General features: G+C 48.9%; 2 protein-coding genes across 4 annotated transcripts in view; both read right to left on the bottom strand.

The window, feature by feature from the left end:
• The window catches only part of NUP93 (nucleoporin 93), a 79,109-nt gene extending 64,594 nt beyond the window's left edge, over positions 1–14,515 (bottom strand). Inside the window, exons 1-3 of one of the 3 annotated variants that reach the window (XM_058034056.1) lie at positions 14,492–14,515; positions 8,471–8,684; positions 7,217–7,334 (exon numbers count right to left, since the gene is read on the bottom strand). In XM_058034056.1, the coding sequence (XP_057890039.1) occupies positions 7,217–7,334; positions 8,471–8,649 (297 nt within the window). In that variant the 5' untranslated portion in view covers positions 8,650–8,684; positions 14,492–14,515. Of the gene's footprint in view, positions 1–7,216; positions 7,335–8,470; positions 8,685–14,046; positions 14,396–14,491 lie in introns of those variants that run through there. The other 2 variants (XM_058034055.1, XM_058034057.1) reach the window with 2 other exon arrangements.
• Positions 14,516–18,905: 4,390 nt separating this feature from the next.
• Positions 18,906–19,997, bottom strand: LOC131089430 (metallothionein-2). The gene is made up of 3 exons (XM_058034177.1): positions 19,860–19,997; positions 19,703–19,768; positions 18,906–19,149 (listed from the first exon to the last, which is right to left on the bottom strand). The coding sequence occupies exons 1-3, from the start codon at positions 19,888–19,890 to the stop codon at positions 19,055–19,057; spliced, it is 192 nt and encodes a 63-aa protein (XP_057890160.1). The 5' UTR covers positions 19,891–19,997; the 3' UTR covers positions 18,906–19,054.
• Positions 19,998–22,738: the final 2,741 nt, after the last annotated feature.

The raw sequence follows: 22,738 nt of genomic DNA, 5'->3' as shown, positions 1-22,738 counted from the left end.
ACTCAAAATCTGCTATGTTTAAAGATGTTTGAAGTATCTGTTACAAAAACACTTATTAAAAGTTTACAGTTGTCCCAATTTGAGATGCAAACAACGTATCTGGATTAAACAGACAGGAAATGTGAAATGTGCCAGGACACAGCAGAATTTAAATAGATCAATAAATACAGCAACTAGAAGCAGTTCCCAATTTTTCCATCTCATGACCTTGCATTAGCATAAAGTTCTGAAATATCTTTCTTACCCTCTTATTTACCCACAATGAAAGAGAAAGGCAGATCATTTATCTTCTCTCCCTGTTCCCAACCCCTTAAGGTTAGGAATCCATAATCAGAACCATGATGAACTGGAAGAGCACCAAATAACTACTCCAATTAGCATGCAAGCAAGCAAATAAACAAAATTTAAAATAATTCACTATCAGAATATTTACTGAATGACTGCAATTTGGTCAACTAATGAAACACCTGAGTATTCTACTATTCTATTAAAGGCACCATGGTTTGGGTTTTTTGAGGATGTGCATATTTGTTTTTAACGTTAGTAAGGCCAGGGTCATTTAAAACTGCACTAAACCATGCCACTAAAGCAGTAATGGAAACTAGAGAAAACTGCTGCTTAGATGTAAATTACAAACATGAGGGAGAAAGTGACAAGCAAAAAAAACCCTTCCCAATGTCTTGGGCTTTTTTCTCCTCCTTTTTTTCCCTACAGTGTTATTCACTCACCTACCTAATGCCAAAAAGAAGAGGGTGTTTTGGTTTTGTTGGGCTTTATTCCTTTTAACTTAAAACCAAAACAGATCCCAAAACCCCATGCTGGCTATAAAATAGAGAAACCTGAACTCTTAAATCCTAATCACATCCCAGCCTCCACTCAGCTTGGTACTTCCAAGGGCATCCCTCAATCAGCACAGGCCCTGGGAGGCTCTGGCCAGCCTGGTCCTCCAGAGGGGCCCAGGGAGGTGGCAGCCAGGCCACTGATCCCTGGCTGCTTGGCCAGGCCTGTGAGCTGCCCAAGCCATGGCAGACACAGCACAGGCAGGCTGCAGTTTATGTAAAATTGTTACATATTGCTTGGAGGAGACATCAAACACAGCAGAGATGAGCTGAGGAAGTTTCTGTAATTTATAATTTCTAAGGTCCACATCCCTTAGCTCCATTTGCTGCATGTCAAAATACTCATTCATTCCCCACTACTGCTTTCTTCAATTGTGTGCAAACTGCCTCTGGCCACATTTAATTACCAGGATATTTATATTCTTGATTTACACACCTAAATGTGTAAGGCTAAAATCCTGAATGCAATCAGTGAGACAACCTAGGCAAAGAAGACAGCAGGGTTTGATACCAGCATGCACTAGGGAAGGGAGGACTAAAAAATTACTTCCAAGAACCTTTGAAGAGAGGCATTTTTAGAGCCAAACATTTGTACAGTTTTTGAAGAATTCCCAGCTATGATCAGAAATAGTATTTTTCACTTGGACTACAGCAATGCAAAGAAACCAACAGCTAAGGACCAACCCTAAAAAAGCCAAGGTCAAAGGTTGTCCTCTTGCATTCACCACCATGGCTCTGCAATGGTTAAAAGCCCACACAGCTGTGCTGGCATCATTGATTAGGGAGAACAAGGAAGCACAGGAAAATGAAGCCACCTTAATTTCAAGCTCCATTAGAACTGAAGGACTTGGGGGCGGGGGGAGAAATCAATGTCTGGCAAATGAGAAAGGACAAAATCTGCAAAAGGAAAAATGCATTTTCAAGCTAAGCTAATGCAAACAATGGATGCTGAACAGCACTTGAGGTTGGCCCTTTAAGGTTGTGTCAGCATTTCCATTTATAAACTCTGATTTTAGTTACACTCTAGTAGCTTACCACAGGCTTTGGTATTATTCTAGCAGATACCACAAAGTATATCACAAATGCTAACATAAAATAGCAATAAGAGCTCAATTATTGAATAATGCACCCTTGCAGTACCTGATGTCAGAGTAAGAATTTTTAAATTACGAGTCATACACATACATACACACAAACAGAACATACAGGGCTGGGGAGAGCATCCTTGGGACCCAGATTCTATCAAAAATAAAGCAGAAGTTCAGGCTACCTTTGATACAAAACCTATTTACAGTACTTTGAAAAGCTTCAAAATACCCCAGATACTTAACTTCAGCCTGTCTCTCGTGCCACTCAGAGACATTTCAGTCTAACCCTCTGGCCTCATTTAGATAAAAGCTCTTATTTCTGTATCTGGGCCTCCAGAGAGCTACTCAGTCAATACTCTGAATATCCACACCCAGAAATCAAGACCAAACCTAGTATGCAACCTTTCATTTCAGCTGTGCCTAGGTCAGAAGGCCAAGGTGAAACTTGTACAAATGAGATAATTCAACAAAATTTCCCTTCAGTGTAATGGAGCCAGGCCTTCACCTCAAACTTTCTAAGCAGATAAGCAATGCATGCAAGGAGAGCTTTGTCTCCTTCTAGCATTCATTTCACAAATCTGCACAGAGCTGGACTCAGCCAGAAAAATGAGAGCAAAACCATTTTTTCAAATTACCACCATGACTCTGGGCTTTTATTTTTCAGAACAAGCATAGAGGGGTCCAAATCTAGTATTGAGCCCAGTGACAGGTTCAAAATAAAAAGCCCATAGTAAAGCATGACATACATTGTAAGAGCCAAATGATCTCAGCAGGAATAAATCAGGCCCTGATCTAGCAACTAACTCCCACCTGGTACCCCAAAAATCAGTTTGAAAAAGCAGCACTGAATCTCTCGCTGACCTCCAAACACAAAGCAAACAGCACAAGTGCAGGGGCCAGGTCCCACCTCACACCAGCACAGCCTCCCCACAGCTTTGGAATGATTCCTCCTCTGGCTGCCATTACTGCACTCAGAGAGGATCTGCTGTGACAGTGCTCATTAGAAAAGGACATCAGAGTTTGTATCTTTGGAAGAGTGAGGAAATACCTTTTCTGAACAGAATGGCAATGTTGTGTTTATATTCCCATTATCCACCTTTGGGGTACAGATTTGCATGATCCAGCCTGACCTTGGATTTTTAAAATCCAAAAAGAAACAAACAAAAAGACCTAAACACATAAATACATGCTAAATACGAGATCAACAAGCACTTAACTAATACATTCAGTTTTGAAAAGATTTTGCCAAAAAAGAGCATTTTGACAATTTAGAAAAATCTTGATCTTTATAAACTCCTGATATAAGAACTATTATAAAACAGATTTACTGCAAGAAGGGCTTGTTGTTCTGCATGCAATTGAATAACAAGCTTCAAAATGAGAGAGGAAAAATACAAATTCTTATAATTTAATGGCAAGCCTAGAATCTTTTACATAATCTTCCCGGCCTACTGCTCTAGTGGGAGACATTTCCTGGACTCACAACCCTTTTATGTGCAAGCAATCTACATTTTACAACTGATAAATAATTCAGATAATTAATTGAGCTGCAATTTGGTGCACTTTTTAGTCAGCACTATAGAGCACCATTTAAAGAGGCTCTGTACAGAAAGTCCCTCCTGCTTGTTAACCCAAGCTGAGACTTCTATTAAGGTGAATTCCTAGATTCTCTTAGCTGAATGTCTTGCACCAGCAGCCTAAGACTTCATGCCCTAGGATGCTCCCCTCTGATTTTTCTTGCTGTTTTACTCTCTCCAAAAGAAATTGGGTATTTCCTGGCGTTCTCCTTCTGCAGTGCTGATTGCCATCATTTGGGAGATTAGATTCTAGCATATCTCTCTGTGCTGGCCTCCCACAGAATGCTAGAACAGACTGCAATGGAAGAAGGAACAGAGACAATAAATAAATGCTTTAGGTAAGAGTGCAAGGAAAGCTCAAGCAAACTGCCAGAGAAATCTCTAGATGCAAAGGAGTGATGTGGGAACACATGGCAGGAAGTCTAAAGAGTATTTTCAGGCTGTAAGAGCTTTGCTAGAATTTAGAAGTCAGCAGAACCCTAAAATTCATGCAATAAAGGTTTAATTATATTTGTAGCCTTCACACAACTGCAACAGTCAGCAAAGGCTATGCATCAGGTCTGTGCCTCTGGCACAAGTGCCCAAATGCACCACCCTCTCCTGTGCAGTGGGGCACAGAGCTGCACCAATGCAGCCCCACCACCTCCTCAGAGGGAACAGGGCACAGACCTCCAGCCTCAGGTGTTCACCCCAAAAAATCTCTTTGGCAAATGATGCTGTAAAGTATTTATGAATTGATACATGCTCAAACTGAAGATTAAGGGACAGATATGAGGAGCACACAGACAAGAATAATTGAAGTGTTAAAGAATCTACAAATGACAAGTTTCAGATGGGATTTCAGGCTAAATAAACTTGCTGCAAATTACACAGGGTTGTGAGTCTGTGTTGAGCATCAGGAAAAGACAGGTCTGAGGAAGGACAGTTAAGCATACAACAATAATGAGAAAGTGTGGACCAAGTTCATTATGAATATGTGAAGAAGTTTTTGCTGGTTAAAAAGAGTAATGATAATGCCAGAAGGCACAGGCTGAGGGCTTGATGCAGAACAGAACAGGCCTTCCCAATCCACAGAATTAAAGGTTACCAGTACACCTTTGTAAACACTGAATAACAGCAGAGGAACAGTAAATCCTGTAAAGAAACAAAACAGACCCCTCCCTCATATCACTGCCTGCCACATAAAATGGGAACAGCTTCTGGAGCAAGGATCTACACAGTGCACAGGGATGGCTTCATCTGTCCCAAAACAAACACAACACATCTGAAGACTTAAACTATCTAGGAACAAGGAAAAGAAACCCCAACAACCATCAGGAGGTATAAGAAAAAGTAACATAGAAAAAGAAACTTTTGTAGCACATCTTCGTCTAAAGCATCAAATAATTTTAAGACCTTCTTGATTAACAGAGGTAATTAGGGAGCAGTGTCTAACCCAAAGGTCCTCTTACATAACTAACAAAAATTTAATAAAAACTATTCTAAAAGAGTTGATGACTGCATACTAGAACCTACAGACAGGTACAAAGACTTGTCCATATTCTAAGCAAGTAACTTTCAGGTACAGACCACAGCCAGACATCTTGAGATGTGACTGCAAATATCCTGAGCAGAGGATGTTCTGCAAGACATAAAATCCTTGCACCTATTAACTGCAAAAACAAGCAAGGACAAAACTTTTAAAGCTGACACTCAGCTCATGTGCCTCCAAGAGGATCTGAAGTGGAGCCTCTTTCCATCCTTCCCCTTGCAAATCACTTTTAGCTAATTGACTATGAAGGTTTTCTGCACATGGTCTGCAAAAACAAAATGTAAGACTCAAAGCACACAAATACTGGGCCTCAGAGATGAGTTGCTGAAGTGATCAGTGATTAAACCACTAGTGTTAATCATGATTCAACACAGCAAACATGGAACTTTGATTTAAATGATTGATTTTAATCCTGTTTCTCATTTGTACTTTTTAGCTATTTTTCTGAAGAAAGCACTGAATTGCATTGGCTGATTTGGCCTTTTAAACACAATGGTTTGCAATTAATCACTGGTTTTGTGTTAAATTTGGAGCTTTTCCTGAACAGGAGGATACATTCAAATATTGACAAGTGCAACTAAAAACGGTACTAGAGAGAAGAAAACATACCAAGATCACTACCAGAATATACCAGAATCACCATTTCAAATAAGGTCTTGAGATATGATAAAATTAGGAAAGAACATCAGCTTCATATTTTAGTTGGGTACCAGCAATAATATAAAATATGATTATTATGCAATCGTGTCAATTTTCTCATGTGCCGCAAATCTCAGCTCCAAAGAGTCAAGCACTCTACTGCTTATGGGCTTGACAATCTATAATAAAATTCTTCTTACAACAGCAAGGAAAAACTGTAGAAATCAAAGAATTAACAGCAGTAGTAAAAAAAAAAAAAAAAAAAAAAAAGGAAAAACAAAAAAGAGGCAAGAGTTGTTGAAAAAAAAATCTAGACAGAATGAGGTCAAGAAAGACATGTACCAAGTTTAACATCACCAATTAGAAAGACAACAACATCAGAAATTGGGGCAAAGGGATAAAACAAGAAAAGACAGAAAGTGAACAATGCCAGTGGTTTAGAGCTCTCACTCTGTGATCAGGCAACATATAAAGTCTCCAGAGAGAACTAATCTTTAGTGAAAGAGAGGCCTTAGAAAACTGGGGTTAAATAAGTCTGCCTGAAGACAGGAGACCACTGGGCTCCTAACACTGGCATGAGATTTAACTAAGGGCCCTGCACCCAAAATGGATGGCACCAAATGCCAAACTAAACATACATTAGATAAAACGAGGTCGTTTCACCTGCCTCATTTCCCTTCCCAAAGTTAAGTATTTTAGCATACTACTTCTGCAAAAAAAAAAAAAAAAGAAGAGCTTACAACTCTTCTAGCCCTCATAAGTGATCCATCTGCCAGAAAGGAGAGAAAATATCAGCTTCAAAATGATTAACCAGTAATTCAGACTGTTACCTTCAATGCAACCCACAACATCAATTCCACCACCAGCTCTTAACTGAGAAATGAATATTGCAGATTTCATCATTGAGATATTCTACAACAGCAGGCAATGATCAGAAAGCAAAACTATTTGGGTCACAATAATTTCTAAGACACCCAGAGAAAATTTACAGGAAACTTTACGTGATAAAATCATCTGGTAAAGCATCTGAACCACAGCAAATTTAGTGTATCACCAAGACAAGGTTATGGCATCTGTGACACAATGAAAGAAAAAAAAGCTGTACTCACCTCTTCTGATTGTGGACTCAAATGCGCCCTATTCCAACACCTCAAAATTGCCTCAAAAGTGGTTCCACATGTTTTTCCAATCAGACATAAAAAAGGTTTCAAAACTATGAGAGAGGTATCCCTGCACAACTTAGGCTCACAAGGCCAAGAGAGACAGGTCCCCAAAGGGAGTATGTACCTAGTTCTTCTTGAGATCAGCAAGAATTTGGAACTTAAAATACTTCTGTTATCTTGGTACTTAATGCTGCTTCTCATGGCTAACTCAAACATCTTTCAGCATTCAAAGCAGCATCTCCCCTCTACATTTTCTCTAGCCAGTGAATTAAACAGAGAGCAAGATGATCTCCACAGAAGCCTTAGAACAGCTCTGCACCACAAAACAGGAACAGCAGTGGCAAGGGCAGTGTAATTCACATGTCAGAAATTTCCCTACCTGGATGTCAGTGTCCTTCACAGGTTCAAGAGGTTCAAATGTAGTGGCTGCACTTAGACTCTCAAGCCTCTGAGAAATGTGGGATATATCAAGCCCTCTAGATCCAAGAAGAACTGATCTGTAAGGAAGAAATTGTACAGATATGAAATTAGCATTGAACAGACAGAACTCTAAAGCCAGACTCATTGCCAATATTTAGGTCAGCTTGCCACGTACAGACAGTGCTCCCAGACGTGTCACAAAAACTGCACAGAACCAAACTCTGAACAGCCCTATGTGTCTATGTAAACACCTCAGCCTGCTGGAGTCCTTCTGCTGTTCCACTGCAGTGCTGCAGAGCTGCCAAGCCCTTCCAAACAGAAAAAAAATGTACACCGTGCTGGTAAACATCTACAGCAACAGCCAGAACAAGGTACTGCACTTTTTAGCTTTAGCATCCAAAATCAGCAACAGTAACTCGTCAGATAAACCCTTCAACTATCCTGTTGTTTTTTGGAAGCAGGTTTTGCAGTCATTCTGTTGTTCTCTTATTATTAGGGGTTCCATGCTGTTGTCTCCTTATCACAAAAGTTTCATACCTTCCTGGTGTTTTCTTGTGGGCTGCTCCTCCAAGCACTGACTCTTTCTTCTTTACAAAGCAGCCACTGACTCCAGCTCCCTTCTCACCCAGCCACCCCACTCTTTTATAGCACTCTTCTTCTCATTGGATCCAGCTGGGGCCTGTTAAAGTCAGGCCTGCTCCTAATCTTTGATAACTGGCCCAGCTGTAACTCTTTAGGGGTAATATTACTTTCTGCACTATCTTTATTTTCTTATATTCTATTTCCCCCAGCAGGACTCCCCCCTACATTGAACACCAGGCCCATAAGAGTCCCCAGCACTCCATACTCACGCCTTGGCATCGGCGGTCTCCTGGGAGGTGCAGGTCAGGGTCAGGCCTGTTCCTAAATCTTTGCTAACTGGCCCAGCTGCAGCTCCTTAGGGGTAAGATTACTTCCTATACTGTATTTACTTTCTCCCAGCAGGACTCTCCCCACAGTGAACACCAACAGACCCGTAAGAGTCCCCAGTGCTCCATACTCACGCCTTAGCATCAGCGGTGTCCTGCGAGGTGCGGGTCAGGGTCAGGCCTGTTCCTAAATCTTTGCTAACTGGCCCAGCTGCAGCTCCTTAGGGATAAGATTACTTCCTATACTGTATTTATTTTCTCCCAGCAGGACTCCCCCCACACTGGACACCAGGCCCCGTACTCACGCCTTGACGTCGGCGGTCTCCTGCGAGGTGCGGGTGAGGGTGCGCGAGCGCAGCCGCTCCCCGGCCTGCTGGATCTCCTGCAGGTTCCGCTCCACGTGAGGCAGCTCTGAGATGCCCTCAGTCTCGGCTGCCAGCTGCTCTGCCTGCTGCAGCAGCTCCCCAAAGCCGTCCGTGTCCATCTCGGCTGCAGGTTTTGCTCGAGGCACACAGAAACCTTCAGGGGAAAAGGGAATTCTTGCTCAGCTATAAACGGTTTCTGTGCCTGTGGGGTCACACGCAGATCAGCAAGAGCAGGTCTGTCTTCTCCACCAGGATATACCATCTAACCTCCCCAGGCATTAAACATCAAGGAAATCTTTTCAAGCGGTCTCAGAGAGCTTTCCCTTGTAAGACTACAGGCTATGGACCTGTCAGAAGTGGGATGCAGATGTCATATCACAGTCCATATTTTCCCTTAAAACAAAGGAGGGTGAAAGCAGAGAAGTCCCTGTGAAGAATTTGGTGTCAATTTAGCTATAAACTACTTGCATACATGTCACAGACATGTTTTATGAAAAATCCTTTCCTTAGGATTTTTTCCTCCTGAGAAGCCTCAGGAACAAAATGTAAACAATGATTATCTGCTGCTGTGGAATGCAACAGGGGGATCTGTGATTGGTCTCATGTGGTTGTTTCTAATTAATGGCCAGTCACAGTCAGCTGGCTCCCAAGACACGAGCCCTTGTTATTCATTCCTTATTATTCTATTCTTTGCTAGCCTTCTGATGAAGTCCTTTCTTCTATTTTTTTAGTATAGTTTTAATATAATATATATCATAAAATAATAAATCCAGCCTTCTGAAACATGGAGTCAGATCCTCATCTCTTCCCTCATCCTCAGACCTCTGTGAACACTGTCACACATACACACATGGACAGATTGCTTGGAGCACTGGACTCTGTGATCCTTATGGGTCCCTTCCCATTCTATAATTCTATACTCATATGTTATGAAGAAAGATGCACACATGTGCAAGCATAGGAATATATGTGGGCTGAAAACACACATAAACATGAAGTTAAATTAGCAGCAAAACAGTCAAGCTACAAATGCACACAGACAGCCATAACTAGCTGGCTGTTAAAATGTGTTGCTCCATATGTCATTAACCCCCAGCCAAAGGAAATAAGTTCATGTTCTTTCAGTTTAGAAGAGCTGAGTCTAAATTCAATGCCTGCAGGAAGTTTTACCAGTGTGAGAATTTTTTGCATTGACTCAGTGACAGAATAATTAAAGAAGTTAAAGCACAAGGCAAGGGCTGTAACAGAAGATGCATTAAATGCATCATGCAGTTCCAAATTCAGAATGAAGCCTGTTATTTTTACAGAAAGGACAAAAGCATTCATGCTTGGGCCACTATGGAAAAAGACATGTAGCTGCAATGGTGTCCACATTAACAAAATATGAAACCCAAAACCTCAGTTTCACACACCAAATCATGGTTTGCAGCTAAACCAGCTACAAAGCAATGAACATCAGGCACCTCTGTAAAGCCACAGAAGATCACAGAAATCTGTGGTGCTGAACAGTGCCACAGAGATGGAAATCTCTGTACAGTCCCTCTCTCATAGCTTTTGCACCCAAACCCAGAGGGCCTGGGATGAAATAAGAGAAACCAGGTGTCAAGCATTAACTCCCACTGTTTATCATTTACTCAAAAGTAAAATCAGTGAAGACTGTCTGGTTCAAGAAAGCTCCCTAGGATTTTTACAAATCAACAATAGTCTGCAATTCAAGTATTTCTTTGTACTCCTCAATCACACCAAAGCAATTTTACAGTAGAATTTGAACATTCCTCAGGGTCTGGGTTTCACCACCATTCCCAAATACTACTACCAGCAGCAATAGCAGCACTTTCCTCTGTCTGGACAAATGATTTAAAAGCACTGCATGATGATTCATTCAGACATATGCAGTTTGAGAGAGAAATCCTCCTGCCTGGGTGCCAGGACAAACCCTAACAGCAGCATCCAGGAATGGAGAATTTCACAAGCACTCCCCACACACTTGAGGAAAGCAGGGGGAGGGAATGATTGTGTTTGCAATGAGTTGTTAATCAGGTGAGATAGCAGAGAACAGATCAGTGTGGCACCGAGATGGAGTGAACAGGGAGGAGCAGGGTGGAATCAGCAGTTTCATGCCCTGCAATGCAGTACAGAACATCTTCCCAGTGTTTACTTGCAATAACTCAGATGCAGCCCTGCCAGGAACAGCCTCTGTTGGCAGACACTGACCAGAACAGCCACACTCCTGCACACTCAGAGACTGCTGAGATCCTCCAGGAGCAGTGACTGTGAGAACAACACAGACATCTGCTGGATTTGATCCCATCTGGTTCACTTCCTCTTTTCATTACCAAGATAAAAAGCTGGAGTGTAAGAAGCACCAACTTCTCAGACTGCTGAAACCAAAAGCACAAAAAAATCAGTGCTACAGAACTGCACCCAAACCTGCACTTTTTACCTGCACACACCCTGTTATACCATGTAAGGTCTGTCAAATAGGTTTGCCTGTGTAGGACAACTGCAATAACTCTGTGAGACTGAACCCAATTCAGCAAATAGGGAATAAACTGATTATTTTGGAGCAAGTTAAAGTACCTGTGATTATAACCAAGCACTGGAAGCAACACCTCAAAACTCAGAGTGTCAACACTAAACAGCTTTTTCTAAGTGACAGAATTCAAACATTTAGACTGAATATTCATATATTCCTAACAGCACAAACAACTTTGTCTCCACCCTGGCAGAACTGACTGCATTCAAAAGCCTGCAGTCTGACTCTTCATGCTGCTGTGCAAGATGGAAACTGCTTCCACAGCAACCAGTGATGGCAGATTTTCATGTCTGGCTGGGGAAGGAGCAACAACCAACACCTAAGAGAAAAAAAATACTTCAGAAATTATATTAACTTCAGTGAGACCAGACTGACCTTGGGCTAAAAGCCAGGACTGAAAAAGCTCTTCTGTAAAACAACTTTGATGACTTATCAATAGAAGTTGTTGCATTAGACCACAATTCCATTAAACCCCAGTTTAATTTCCCTAACATTTAAAACCACACATAAGCACTATATATTGTACAAACTGACTAAGTTTGAGCCACAAAGAAAACAGAGAAGATGACAGGTTTCTTAAGTCTATTCAGACTGATTATAGTCGATTATTTCTTACTTGAAAACCACTAAAAACTCCTCAAGAGCAATGAAATGCTATCTTAGGAAGAAAACTGTAGCTATTCTACCCCAAATACAGCCATGATGAACATTTTACTGTACTTGATTCAGAAATACACAAAGCTGAAATACTCCAATGCATGTGCAAGTACCTGCTGTACTTCACACATTGGGTTTGTGTCAACTAACCAATTAACTTTGAGAAACAGTAACAAATTAAGTTTTTCCAGTGCTCTGGGAAAAAGAAAGGAAGAAGACGTCACAGGAGAAGGAAAGCCTCACCCACTACATTCAGAGTAGCTGATGAAGCAAGGATTCCACAAGTTACAGAAAGATTCTTCAAAACAGGGAAGAAAAAGGAAGAAATCCAGTGTTGGCTTCTCAAAGAGGCTCCCACCTCAAAGTGCTCAAGAGACCCAGTCTGATGAGTCAGGATCAGCTTCTTGTGGGAAGAAAACACAAGAGCACAAGCAGTAAGAGCAAGTCAGCAATGCTCTACTTCCTACAGCCAAGATCTGAGTAAAAAGTGCTTTTTTGACAGGCTCCAAGCCTGGGCTGCTAGAGAGAGCTTCTGTCTGCTAAGCTAAACATGAATAAGTAAAAGGTCCATTTTGCAGGCCTGGGGAATTCTGTCAGAGCAGCAGCAATAATACCCAGCTCCCACATGGCACAAGCAGACATCCAGACATTTCAGAGAACAAGGCAGCAATGCAATCTCTGTGTTACAGACAGGGGAAGTGATTGAGAAACACAGAGATGATCATCAAAGAGCAGGTGGACAACTGCACAACCCAAATATCTCTTGCACATTTTCAGCACACCATCCCCTTGTCCCTAAAACACAATAATGTTTATCAAACCTAACAGGGAAAGCTTCACACCCTAACTACACTAAACCCAGATAAAATCACAACAGGCCACCTTAAAAACACCTAAAAGCTTCAGGCTAAATTTGGTACCCCAGCTGGTACAACAGCCTGTTCCCCTGCAACAAAAGGCAGATGCAGGAAAATCCTGAATAGATCACACAAAAACCTTTGAAACAATGCTGTTGTTTCTTCTAGCACGCATCCATTAATGCTCCTCTGCCTCCTGTAGAAAGGCTTCCAGTCCTGCATATTTTCTTCATCTCATTTGTAGGTAGACATGCAAAAGTCCAATCTTCTTATGCTCCCAGAGAGCCCTTACAGTAGGTGTGGTGAACAAAAATAGTTTTTTTTCAAAGTTGTAAAGGCAGTAACATTGGGTTACCTGCACTGTAAGAAAGGACAAGGAAGAGCACACAACACTTCTCTACATTGTTCATTATTTAAAGTGGACCTGAGGCATTTGAAGTGATTTCTACCAAAAAACACTAGCACACATTTGTCAACATTTTCTTTTATCTGCCATAAATTCCTCCTAATGGTCTCAAGTCCCCATTGCTCTGAATAACTGACTCAGCTGGCAGTTTTGCCATATTACCATGTTCCCTCTTTTCCAAACACTTAGCCTTTACTTTAAGCACTCAATTCAGCAGGGAAATAACTTCACAGGATGGCAAACTGACCCTCATTAGATAGAGCGTTTGGTTCAGTATTTTGAGTTCCTTACATGAAAACTCATATCCTCTCCCCTCACTGAACTTCCTGTCATAGGTGCACCACAGAAACTTTATGGATTTAGATGACAGAATCACGTACATTCTTCCAAGCAGTTTTAAGCTTTTTCTATTTGTAAGTTTTCCCAAGGAGTAGGAAAACTTTTTGAAGACACAACATAAGTGAAATAGCACTAAAGCAAATAAGAACTGGTGTTCCTGTCTCACTATCACCTTAGCTCTCCATGCCATTACTGATGTCCCCAGACCAGCATGACGAAATTGCAGGAGAAGAGAAGCAGCCCTTCTTTGCACCCACACTTTAATTCCAGCTCTTCCACTCACTGTTCATAAATTCTTCCAGTATCTGAAGGGGTCCTACAGCAAAACCAGAGAGGGACTCTTTGTCAGGAACCGTGGTAGGACAGTATCAGGTAGTGATAGGACAAGGAATAATAGATAAACACTGAAAGAGGCGAAATTTAGGAAGACATCCTTTACTGTGACGGTGGTGAGGCTCTGGCACACGCTGCCCTGGGAGGCTGCGACTGTCCCATCCCTGCCACTGTTCATCATGCCAGGCTGGATAATGCCTTGAGCAACCTGGTCTAGCAGAAGGCATCCCTGCCCACGGCAGCAGGGGTGAAACTAGATAAGCTCTGAAGTCCCTTCCAACCCCCTAACATTCTATGAATTCCAAGGAACCAACCAGCAAACCCACGGTGGGGAAGAACAACCCCCACGCACAGAACTCGACACAGACACCGAAGCACACACACATACACAAACCCGTTCTCCGGAAACCTTCCCAGACAAGCAGCTGCTGCTTCCTGAAGCACCAACACTGCACTTCGCTTAAACACCAAACTCGCCTTGTAGAGCCGGGCTCGCCGCTGCCGCCAGCACACAAACCCGCTGGGCAGAGCGGAGCGGCCCCTCCTGGCGCCCCCTCACCGGCCCCGCCGCCTCAGCGCGGGTTATTGACAGCGGCAGCTTCGGGCAGCCCGGGCAGGGCCCACGAGGCGGCCCGGAGCGCTCCCGGCCAGCCTCCCGCCGCAGCGGCCTGCACGGGCCACAGAGGAAGCCATGGGCGGGGGACAGCTGCCGGGAGCTCCGGATGCGGGGGGAAGCAGGCAGCAAGCACCGGAGGCGGGGGAGAAGCGGGGAAAGAGGCCGAGGGACGCGGGACGCCGAACCCCGACCCGCCCGCACAGCGCCCTCACCTCACCTGCGCTCCGCGCCGCCCGCCGCGCCCGCCGTGCCCGCGCCGCGCGCCCCCATTGGCTGTCCGCTCGCCCTTTCCCGCGCTCCCATTGGCCGAGCGCCTGCGCTTCCCGGCTTCCCGCGCTTCTATTGGCCCAGCCGCCGCGCTCCGCAGCGTGCCAAGTCCCGCCCCCTCGCGAGAACAACTTTATTGAGGCGCTCGGAGGGGGACGCGGAGCGAATGGGGGGGGGGGGGGTGGCTGCCTGCCTGCGGAGGCCGCGGGTTCGAGGCTGCCTCCCGCCTGCTCCCGCCGAAATGAGCGAAATAAGAGATCTACAGACGGAAATAACGTGCATGGAGTTGTTCCTCTCTATTTCCGCTCTCCCTTCTTAGTAAGCGCTGACTCTTGCTGGCAAACCTCGTCTGTGAGCTGATTCAGTGGGAGGTAAAATGAGGATAACGAATTCATGCCCGTTTTGCCTCCTATGGCCAAATACACAACAAACTCACAGCCAGCAGGTACTCACACCATCACCTGTACAATGGTGTCCTGGGGGTCTATAGGGATTCTCTGTGCTTGGTCCCGTTTGGGCACACACACGATGGCCCTAAAACCGATATTGCCAGTGACAAAGGATTTATTGGGCAAAATCTGGGAACGGGGAATTTCATGGACCCACAAGGTGACAGCCTGCTTGTGTAAGAGATGATGCCTGGACCTTGCTACTGTTCTGAAACATCACCCATCAAACCTTCAAAGCTGAACAGATTTTCCCATTAATACCGTCTCTATTTCCAAATTTCCCCTTGTTAAAAGCAGTTCCCAGACCAGAGGCAGCGCTGACATCGACTGTAGCCGCTCCTCCTAATCGGCAAGAGTGTGCATGGGGTCAGGGTACACTCCTGCCTGTCGCTTCAGTTTGAGGGGAGCACTTGTCCCCGGCAGGATGCCCTGGTAGCAAAGATGCCTTGGTGGGACGTTTGTCCGGGTGTGATGGGTGCCCTGATGGGATGGGTGCCCTGGTAAGGCGGCCGTGCTACCCCAGCTCTCGCTGAGCCCTTCCAGGCTGCCGGGGCATCTTTCCAGAGCGGGGAGAGTCCTGGTGCGCCCGGGGACCGGCGCTGGTGCCCTCCGGGCCGGGATGGGGGAACAGCCGTCCTGAGGGGCCGGGACCGGGAAGGGGCAGAGCCAGGCAGGGACCGAGGGCGGCGGGGACAGGCAGGGACAGGCAGGGACCGAGGGCGGCGGGGACAGGCAGGGACAGGCAGGGAGCGGGGCCGGGCGGGCGGCGGCGGTGCGGGCAGGCAGGTGGCAGCAGATCCCCGTGCAAGGGCTCGGCGGCACCGGGAGCGGAGCCGCCCGGCAGAGCCGCTCCTGCGGCGGGACCCGCGTCCTCTGCACGGGGGACAAGGGGCGCTGTCCCCTCTGCGGGTGCCCGTCCCTCTACACTGAGCGCACAGGGCTCCTGTTCCCTTGCCCAGGATGCGCAGGGTGCTGTCCCCTCTACCCTCCGTCCTGGGTGCCCATGCCACGAGCACAGCATCCCATCTCTGTGCCAGGGGTTTTAGAGTGGATGTTAGTCAAAATACATCCCTGAAAGTGTTGTCAAGCACTGGAACAGGCTGCCCAGGAAAGCAGGGGAGTCACCAGCCCTGGAGCGATTTAGGAAACATGTACATGTGTCACTCGGTTTAGGGGCGGGCTTGGCAGCGCTGGGGTACAGCTGAACTCATGACCTTAGAGGGATTTTCCAACCTTTCCAACAATTCTGTGACTCTATTTCCCCCCGGCACTGGGTACATTTTCTCTCTGCCCCGGGTGCACGTCCCCTGAGGGCAGGGTGCGATTTCCCCTGTGCACACGTGCCTGTCACCTCTGCACCAGGTGTGTTTGCTCTGCTCTGGGTGCACGTCCCTTCTGCACACAGCGCCTGTCCCCTCTGCACAGGACGCTGTCCCTTCTGCACTCAGCGCCTGTCCCCTCTGCACAGGACGCTGTCCCTTCTGCACTCAGCGCCTGTCCCCTCGGCACAGAGCGATGTCCCCTCTGCACTCAGCGCCTGTCCCCTCGGCACTCAGCGCCTGTCCCCTCGGCACAGAGGTTCCTGTCACACGGTTCCTGCCGTCTCCTCTGCATACAGCGCATCCCTCCTCTGCACAGGGCGCACATCCTTTCTGCACGGGCACGTGTCCCTCCCGCACATGGTGTGTGTCAGCGCCACGCAGGGTCACGGACATCCACCATCCCCCTGGGATTCACACACAGCCACAAAAAGCAGAACCGAATGCAGCCCCATGGCAGCTGCAGGGCTGCTGGTCTGGGAGTGCACCCAGGACCCCCTGAATGCCATGGAGGGATCGTGGTCACCTCAAACCACCTCGGCAAACTGAGCTGGGCTTTTCTTGGCTGGGCTGGATAATGCACATCAGCGTCTTCTTGGATCAAGCAAAGGCTCCCCTCACCCTCCCACTATACAGAGCTGACCACAGGCAGAGAGCACTTCCTGCTTCATCAAAAAGTACCTTTTCTTTAAAATAGAAAATGCTCTTGAGGGGACCAGAAAGCCCCTGCACAACTCCCTGAGAGCAGCTACAGGCAAGGGCAGACACTGGATACATCCCTGACCAGCTCATTCCGCTGCTCCTGTGGCTTTCCTTGCCCCGGATCCCTCCTGGGAGACAGGAAAGGGCACCAGGGTCTCTGCCAGACGGGCACAGGCAGAAGCAGGAGCCGGCAGGGCGCTGTGTGTGGCTGGCAGCAGCAGGGTGCAGGAGTGTGTGCCCACGTCCCACCCTGGCACGCTGCTGGGAGCGGTTGATGCCTGGGGCGCTTCCTGCCAGGGGAAGCCCCATCCGAGCCCGGCGTTGTTTGTGCTGCAGGATGCGGGTTCTGGCCCCAGGGACTCTGTCTGCAGCCCCTCCGCTGCCGTGGCTGGGGTCGCAGCCCTGTTTCATATGGCTCCAGCGGCAGAGCCATGCCAGCCTTCTTTCCCAGCAAAGCATCTTCCCATGGGATTGTTTTCAGATGTATTTAGGGCAGGGCAGACCCTTAAAACCCATTTCCAGCTCTACACCTCTGTTGCAACAAGCAGCGCTGGGAGGCTGCTTAGGCAAAGACACACTGATGCAATAAGGCAGCACATTTAAAAGACAAATGTTGCTTTTGTCTGAGTGCTGAGCTAGGTGTTGCTTTTCTCACTGGCAAAGCTGGATGCTGAGCAGTCTGGGCACCCTCTGGAGAGCCATGTGCTGAAGCCAGGCAGACTTTGAGGAAAGGGTGAGCCTGGATCATCCTCAATGCCTGAAACATCCCAGGGAACTGGTTTTGCCATGCTCCCACTGTGCACACAGCCCACCTTGTGCCACCCAGCCTAACAGAAAGGACTGCATGGCTACCCGAGTGACCAGGTTTGCTGGGTTTTAAATTTATCTTGTCCCTGGTGCCTTGTCAGCAAGGTTTGCAGGAGATTTTCCTGCCAGGCAGAGCTGTCCCATTGCCCAAAGAGGCACAAAAGGGGTGAGGGCAGCATGGCTGGGAACTTACATCTGTGGTGGGGCACACCCAGCAGACGTGTATGGGCAGGCAGGTGCATAAAAAGTGACTCTTCCACTTGGCAGAGACTTTCGGAAGCAAAACACATCCCATGCATCTTCCCACAGCCCTCCCTCCCTCCCCCATCCCAGCAGCCACCCCAAATCCAGACAGCCAAGCCCTGCATTTGTGGCTATGGTTACATGCCCTCCTGCACCTGGAGGTCTTTGCAGCTTTAAGCAAGGTGCTTCCCAAAAACGAGCTGGAAAAAAGTGCTTGGAGGTTTTCCCCACAGCAGGAGCCAGGCACTGTAGCTGCAGGTATTTGGCATGGGGAGGCTGCAGGGAAAGTGTCCCTTTGGGGATGGGTCTTCTCTGAAATGGGTTGGGGTTTGCAAAGCATGAGCTCTTGAGGAAGGGAGGTTTGTCCCTACTAGAATTTGTCCAAGTGCTCTCCAGCAGCAGCTCAGGGCAGGCATCTTGTCAACAGACATCACCCTCCCACCCACCTCGCTTGCTCCCACATGATCTTTCACTCAAAGGAAGCCCCTAACATGGTGCAGAGGCACCTACCACGAGGCCAAGGAAAGGCTGGAGGGGACTAGAGCCCCTCGTTCCTTTGTTTGCCCACACCTCTGGGTGTGTCACCCATCACCCATCCTCCCTGGGAGACCAGCACCTTAAAGATGTCCACACCTACTCCACATGTAGGATGAGGTCCATCCTGTGCCCTGTGAAGCTCCTTTTCCCCCTCAAGGAAGGTGCAGAGCCCTCTTAGGGAAGGACATGGGATATTTGTGAGCAGCCTTCTCCCACCCCACAGCGACAATTCAACAATTCCCACACAGGTGTCCTAAGCAGCAAAAATGCTCAGCCTCCAACCCATCCCCACAGCAGCACTCATACCTCCAGAAAAACTCCTTTATTTCCATCCAGTTTCACCACTGGTACAGAAAATACAAAAGAAGAAAAACAAAACCAAAAAAATAGGCTTTTGTGTGCCCCCCACCCCCCGTCCCTGAAGCGTGCCGACTATTTACAGGCAGAGCGAGCGGCTCAGTGGCAGCAGCTGCACTTGCTGCTCGTCGGCTCCTTGCACACGCAGCCCTTGGCGCAGTTGCTGCAGCTCGCGGGGCAGCAGGAGCAGCAACCTGGGGGGGACACAAGAGTTAGGAGGTAGGCAGAAGGGACTGGGGTTCTGTGAGGCAGGGGCACCCGATGGAGAGTGGGGAACACCACCTCTGCATGAGCAGGGCTAATGATCCCAATGGGTTGGAGTTCCCCATGAGGATCCCAATGGGCTGGAGGTCTCCATGAGGGTCTTACAGGGTGGAGGCAGCCCCCCAGAAGGGAGGGTGCATGTGCATTGCAATGGGCCAGGGGAAGAGGGAAGGATCCCATAAGGGTCGTACAGGGCAAGAGAGGGAGTGATGGGTTCTCCATAGAGAGTTTAACACGGCAAGAGGGGTAGTCTACAGGGTAAGAGCTGGTAAGTCCCCATTGGGTCCGACAGAGCAACAAAGAGCTCCCTTGTGGAACAGGAAGGTGTCCGTGGATCCCACAGGGCAGGGAGGGGTTCCCCTATGGAGCAGTGAGGTGCCCAGGGAGTCCCACAGTACAAGAAGTTTCCCAATGGAGCAGAGAAGTGCCAACGGATGTCCCAAAACCAAGGCCGGGTCCCCCCTCCCTGAGCCCCGCACTCACTCTTGCGGCAGCTCCGGCAGCGGCAGTTCTTGCACTTGCAGGACCCTGCGCAGGAGCAGGAGTCACCTGGAGAGCGAGGGAAGGAGAGCGGGCTCAGCCGGGAGCCGGGCGGCCGGGAGCCAGGCGGGAGGCGGCCGGGACACGACGGGGCACTTACCGGCGGCACACGTGCAGTCCTGGGGGTCCATGGCTCGGCTCGGTTTAGCTCAGTCTAGCTCGGTTCGGCTCGGTCCGGCGAAGGTAGCAGCGGTGCAGAGCAGCGCCGGCCGCCCGCTATTTATGTGGCAGGACGCGGGGCGGTGCTGGCGCTGCGCACGGTGCAGCGGGGCCGCCGGCACCGGGGCCGTGCTCACCGGGGGCGGTGCCGTGCCGTGCTCAGCCCGGGGCCGTGCTCAGCCCGGGGCCGTGCTCAGCGGGGGCCGGGCCATGCCGTGCTCACCCCGGGGCTGTGATCGCCCTCGGGCCGTGCTCAAAGGGGGCGGTGCCGTGCCGTGCTGTGCCGTGCTCACCGGGGGCCGTGCTCACCCCGGGGCCGTGCTCACCCCGAGGCTGTGCCCGCCCTCGGGCCGTGCTCACCGGGGGCGGTGCCGTGCCGTGCTCACTCGCGGGCAGTGCGCACCCCGGGGCCGTGCTCTGCCCCCGGGCCGTGCTCACCGCGGAGCCGTGCCGTGCCGTGCCGTGCTTACCCAGGTCACGGACCTGCCCCCCCACCCCCGCTCCCAGCCCGGTCCGGGCGGCCACCTACACCCCCCGTGCCCGGCAGGGTGCTGCGCTCCGGGGCACCGAGACGCTGGAATGCGCAGGGTGTGGGGGTAACAGCACTGGCACGGCGCTGCCACCGCGTCCTGCATGCCTGGGACAACGCCACGGGGCACCCTGAGGATGAGACTGTTTCAGCACCCCATGGAGAGTGGGATGGCCCTGGGCAGCCCCCGTGGGGCTGGAGTGCTCAGATGGCCTCCCAGGAGGGGTGAATCACAGAACACCCTGAGTTGGAAGAGACCCAGAAGGATCATCGCATGCAGCTCCTGAACCTGCACAGGACAACTCTGAAAAGCACGCCACGTCCTTGAGTGTGTTGTCCAAAAACATCCTTAGCCTGGCTTGGTGCAGTGACCACTTCCTTGGGGAGTCTGTTCCAGGGCTCAACTACTTTCTGGGTAAAGAATATTTTCCTAATACTCAATCTAAACCTCCCTTGACAGAGTTTCATGCACTTCCCTCGAGTGAGCATGGGGATGCAGTGTGGCAGCTTGGCATTGCCAGCTAGGAGCTGCTGGGAATCACTTTCTCATAAACCCTCTGAGTTTTCCACCTCATCACAGGGTTTATGTGCCAACGGGCTTCCACCACCTCGCACATGCCCATGGCCAGTTCAGCATCCAGCATGGCAAACAGTGGCTGGGCCAGGGCCAGGCTGTCCCCACGCCTGCACCCCCTGCTCTCGGTGGTGTCACAGATGGGGCAAGCCTGGGTTCAGAGCTGGTGCTGTAGCTGGGCCCATCCCCGTGGAGCCCGGGCCAGCGGGCTCTAGGACCAGGAGAGGCTCAGTGAGCCGGGTGGCTGTGCCAGGAACGGCTCGTGCTTGTTTGCAAGGGCACGGAGTTGTTTTTTTCCTGGCACTGTTTGCCAGCAGCAGTGAGGCGAAGCCAGCAGGCATTGCACACGCCACCGGCTGAGCGGGAAGGAGGAGAGGTGCAGTAACAGAGCACGTGTGGTGTCACTGCACACAAACACGGGTTGGGAATTAACTTCCCTCCCTCCCGGACAGCCCCAGGGCTCCGGGAATGTGCTGCACCCGCGGGCCCCCCTCCAGCAGGGCGGGCTCTGCTGCACCCCTGCTTGAGGAAAAGAGAGCCTGACCTGCCAAAATGGGATCGTGCACCCCTGCACGGGGCCGTTCCAAAGGTGAGGGGTGACTGTGCAGGGCCAAAGCTGCAGGGAAAGCAGGGGGATTCCCAGATTGCCAGGAATCCTGTGTATCATACATGGAGGGGCTGTGCTGAATCCTGGGACACGTTGTCCTGGCCCCACGTCACTGTGAGCGGGAAAAGGCAGCACAGCATTGCCACAAAACTGTAGGTGAAGCTGTGATGGGAAAAGAGCCTGGAAAATGCCTGATTTCCCAATCTGAGCATTTCCACTAAATAGTGAGGTCATCCCACAAGCAAAACAGGGAGGAATGAATGAGTATCCCCTGAGCCACGGGCTTGCTGAAAGGCTGTGCCAGACATCAATGGGGAGAGGAGAGCTCAGAGGGGTCTGCTGTATTATTATGGCTGGTATTCCAATTTCCCAGGGCACGGAGTAGTTAAACCTAAGCCTGTTCCCATGTAAGAGGAGTGCCATGGCCAACTCTGATTTTATAACAGTCATAAAGTGAGCAGCAGAGCTGCAGGTGCCAAACACGGGTCTCAGGGCTCAGAGTGGGGATGCTGGAACTTCTGTCTGCCCACCCTCCGTCTCTCCCCACCACTTCCCCTGAAGGCAGGGGACAGCATTTGACAGCTGCTCTCCATCATACTGCCATGGGGCACAGGGATGGGCACAGCACAGAGCCATGGGGCAGGACCACAGCAAACCCACAGGGGCCAGCAAAGCCAAACTGATTCTGTGAGCTTTGCTGCTTAAACCAGATGTTTGGTGATAAATCCCATTAGCAACCTCTCCTTCACTCTTGTTGTGAGCTCACCAGTGATGTTTCTGTATGGTTGGCACTTACATCTCTCTGAGTTGGAAGGAATAAAGATAACCCTGCTCTTTGCAGCAGAGTTTAGTGTGATTGCTCCATGCCTGCCACGTCCTGCCCTGCCTAAATTCAGCTGACACAGGGGTGGCCTTTGCACCTGCCAGAAGTGTGGGGTGATGGTGACATGTCAGGGGATGCCCTGAGGGAGGAGCCCTCCTGGAGAAAAGGGATATCCCCCTAGGGATTGGCACCCTGAGCAGCCCCTGGGCAGGGGTGCTGTGCTGTAGGCTGTGCCAAATCCCTGGCTGAGTCCTGGTGGTGACTGGCTGGGTCAGGAAAGGTTTTTA

Source organism: Melospiza georgiana, chromosome 14, assembly GCF_028018845.1.
Source record: "Melospiza georgiana isolate bMelGeo1 chromosome 14, bMelGeo1.pri, whole genome shotgun sequence".
In the NCBI taxonomy this organism is placed as follows: domain Eukaryota; kingdom Metazoa; phylum Chordata; class Aves; order Passeriformes; family Passerellidae; genus Melospiza; species Melospiza georgiana.
Note: the sequence above shows the minus strand (reverse complement) of the source record. Positions and strands in the feature narration are given on the sequence as shown.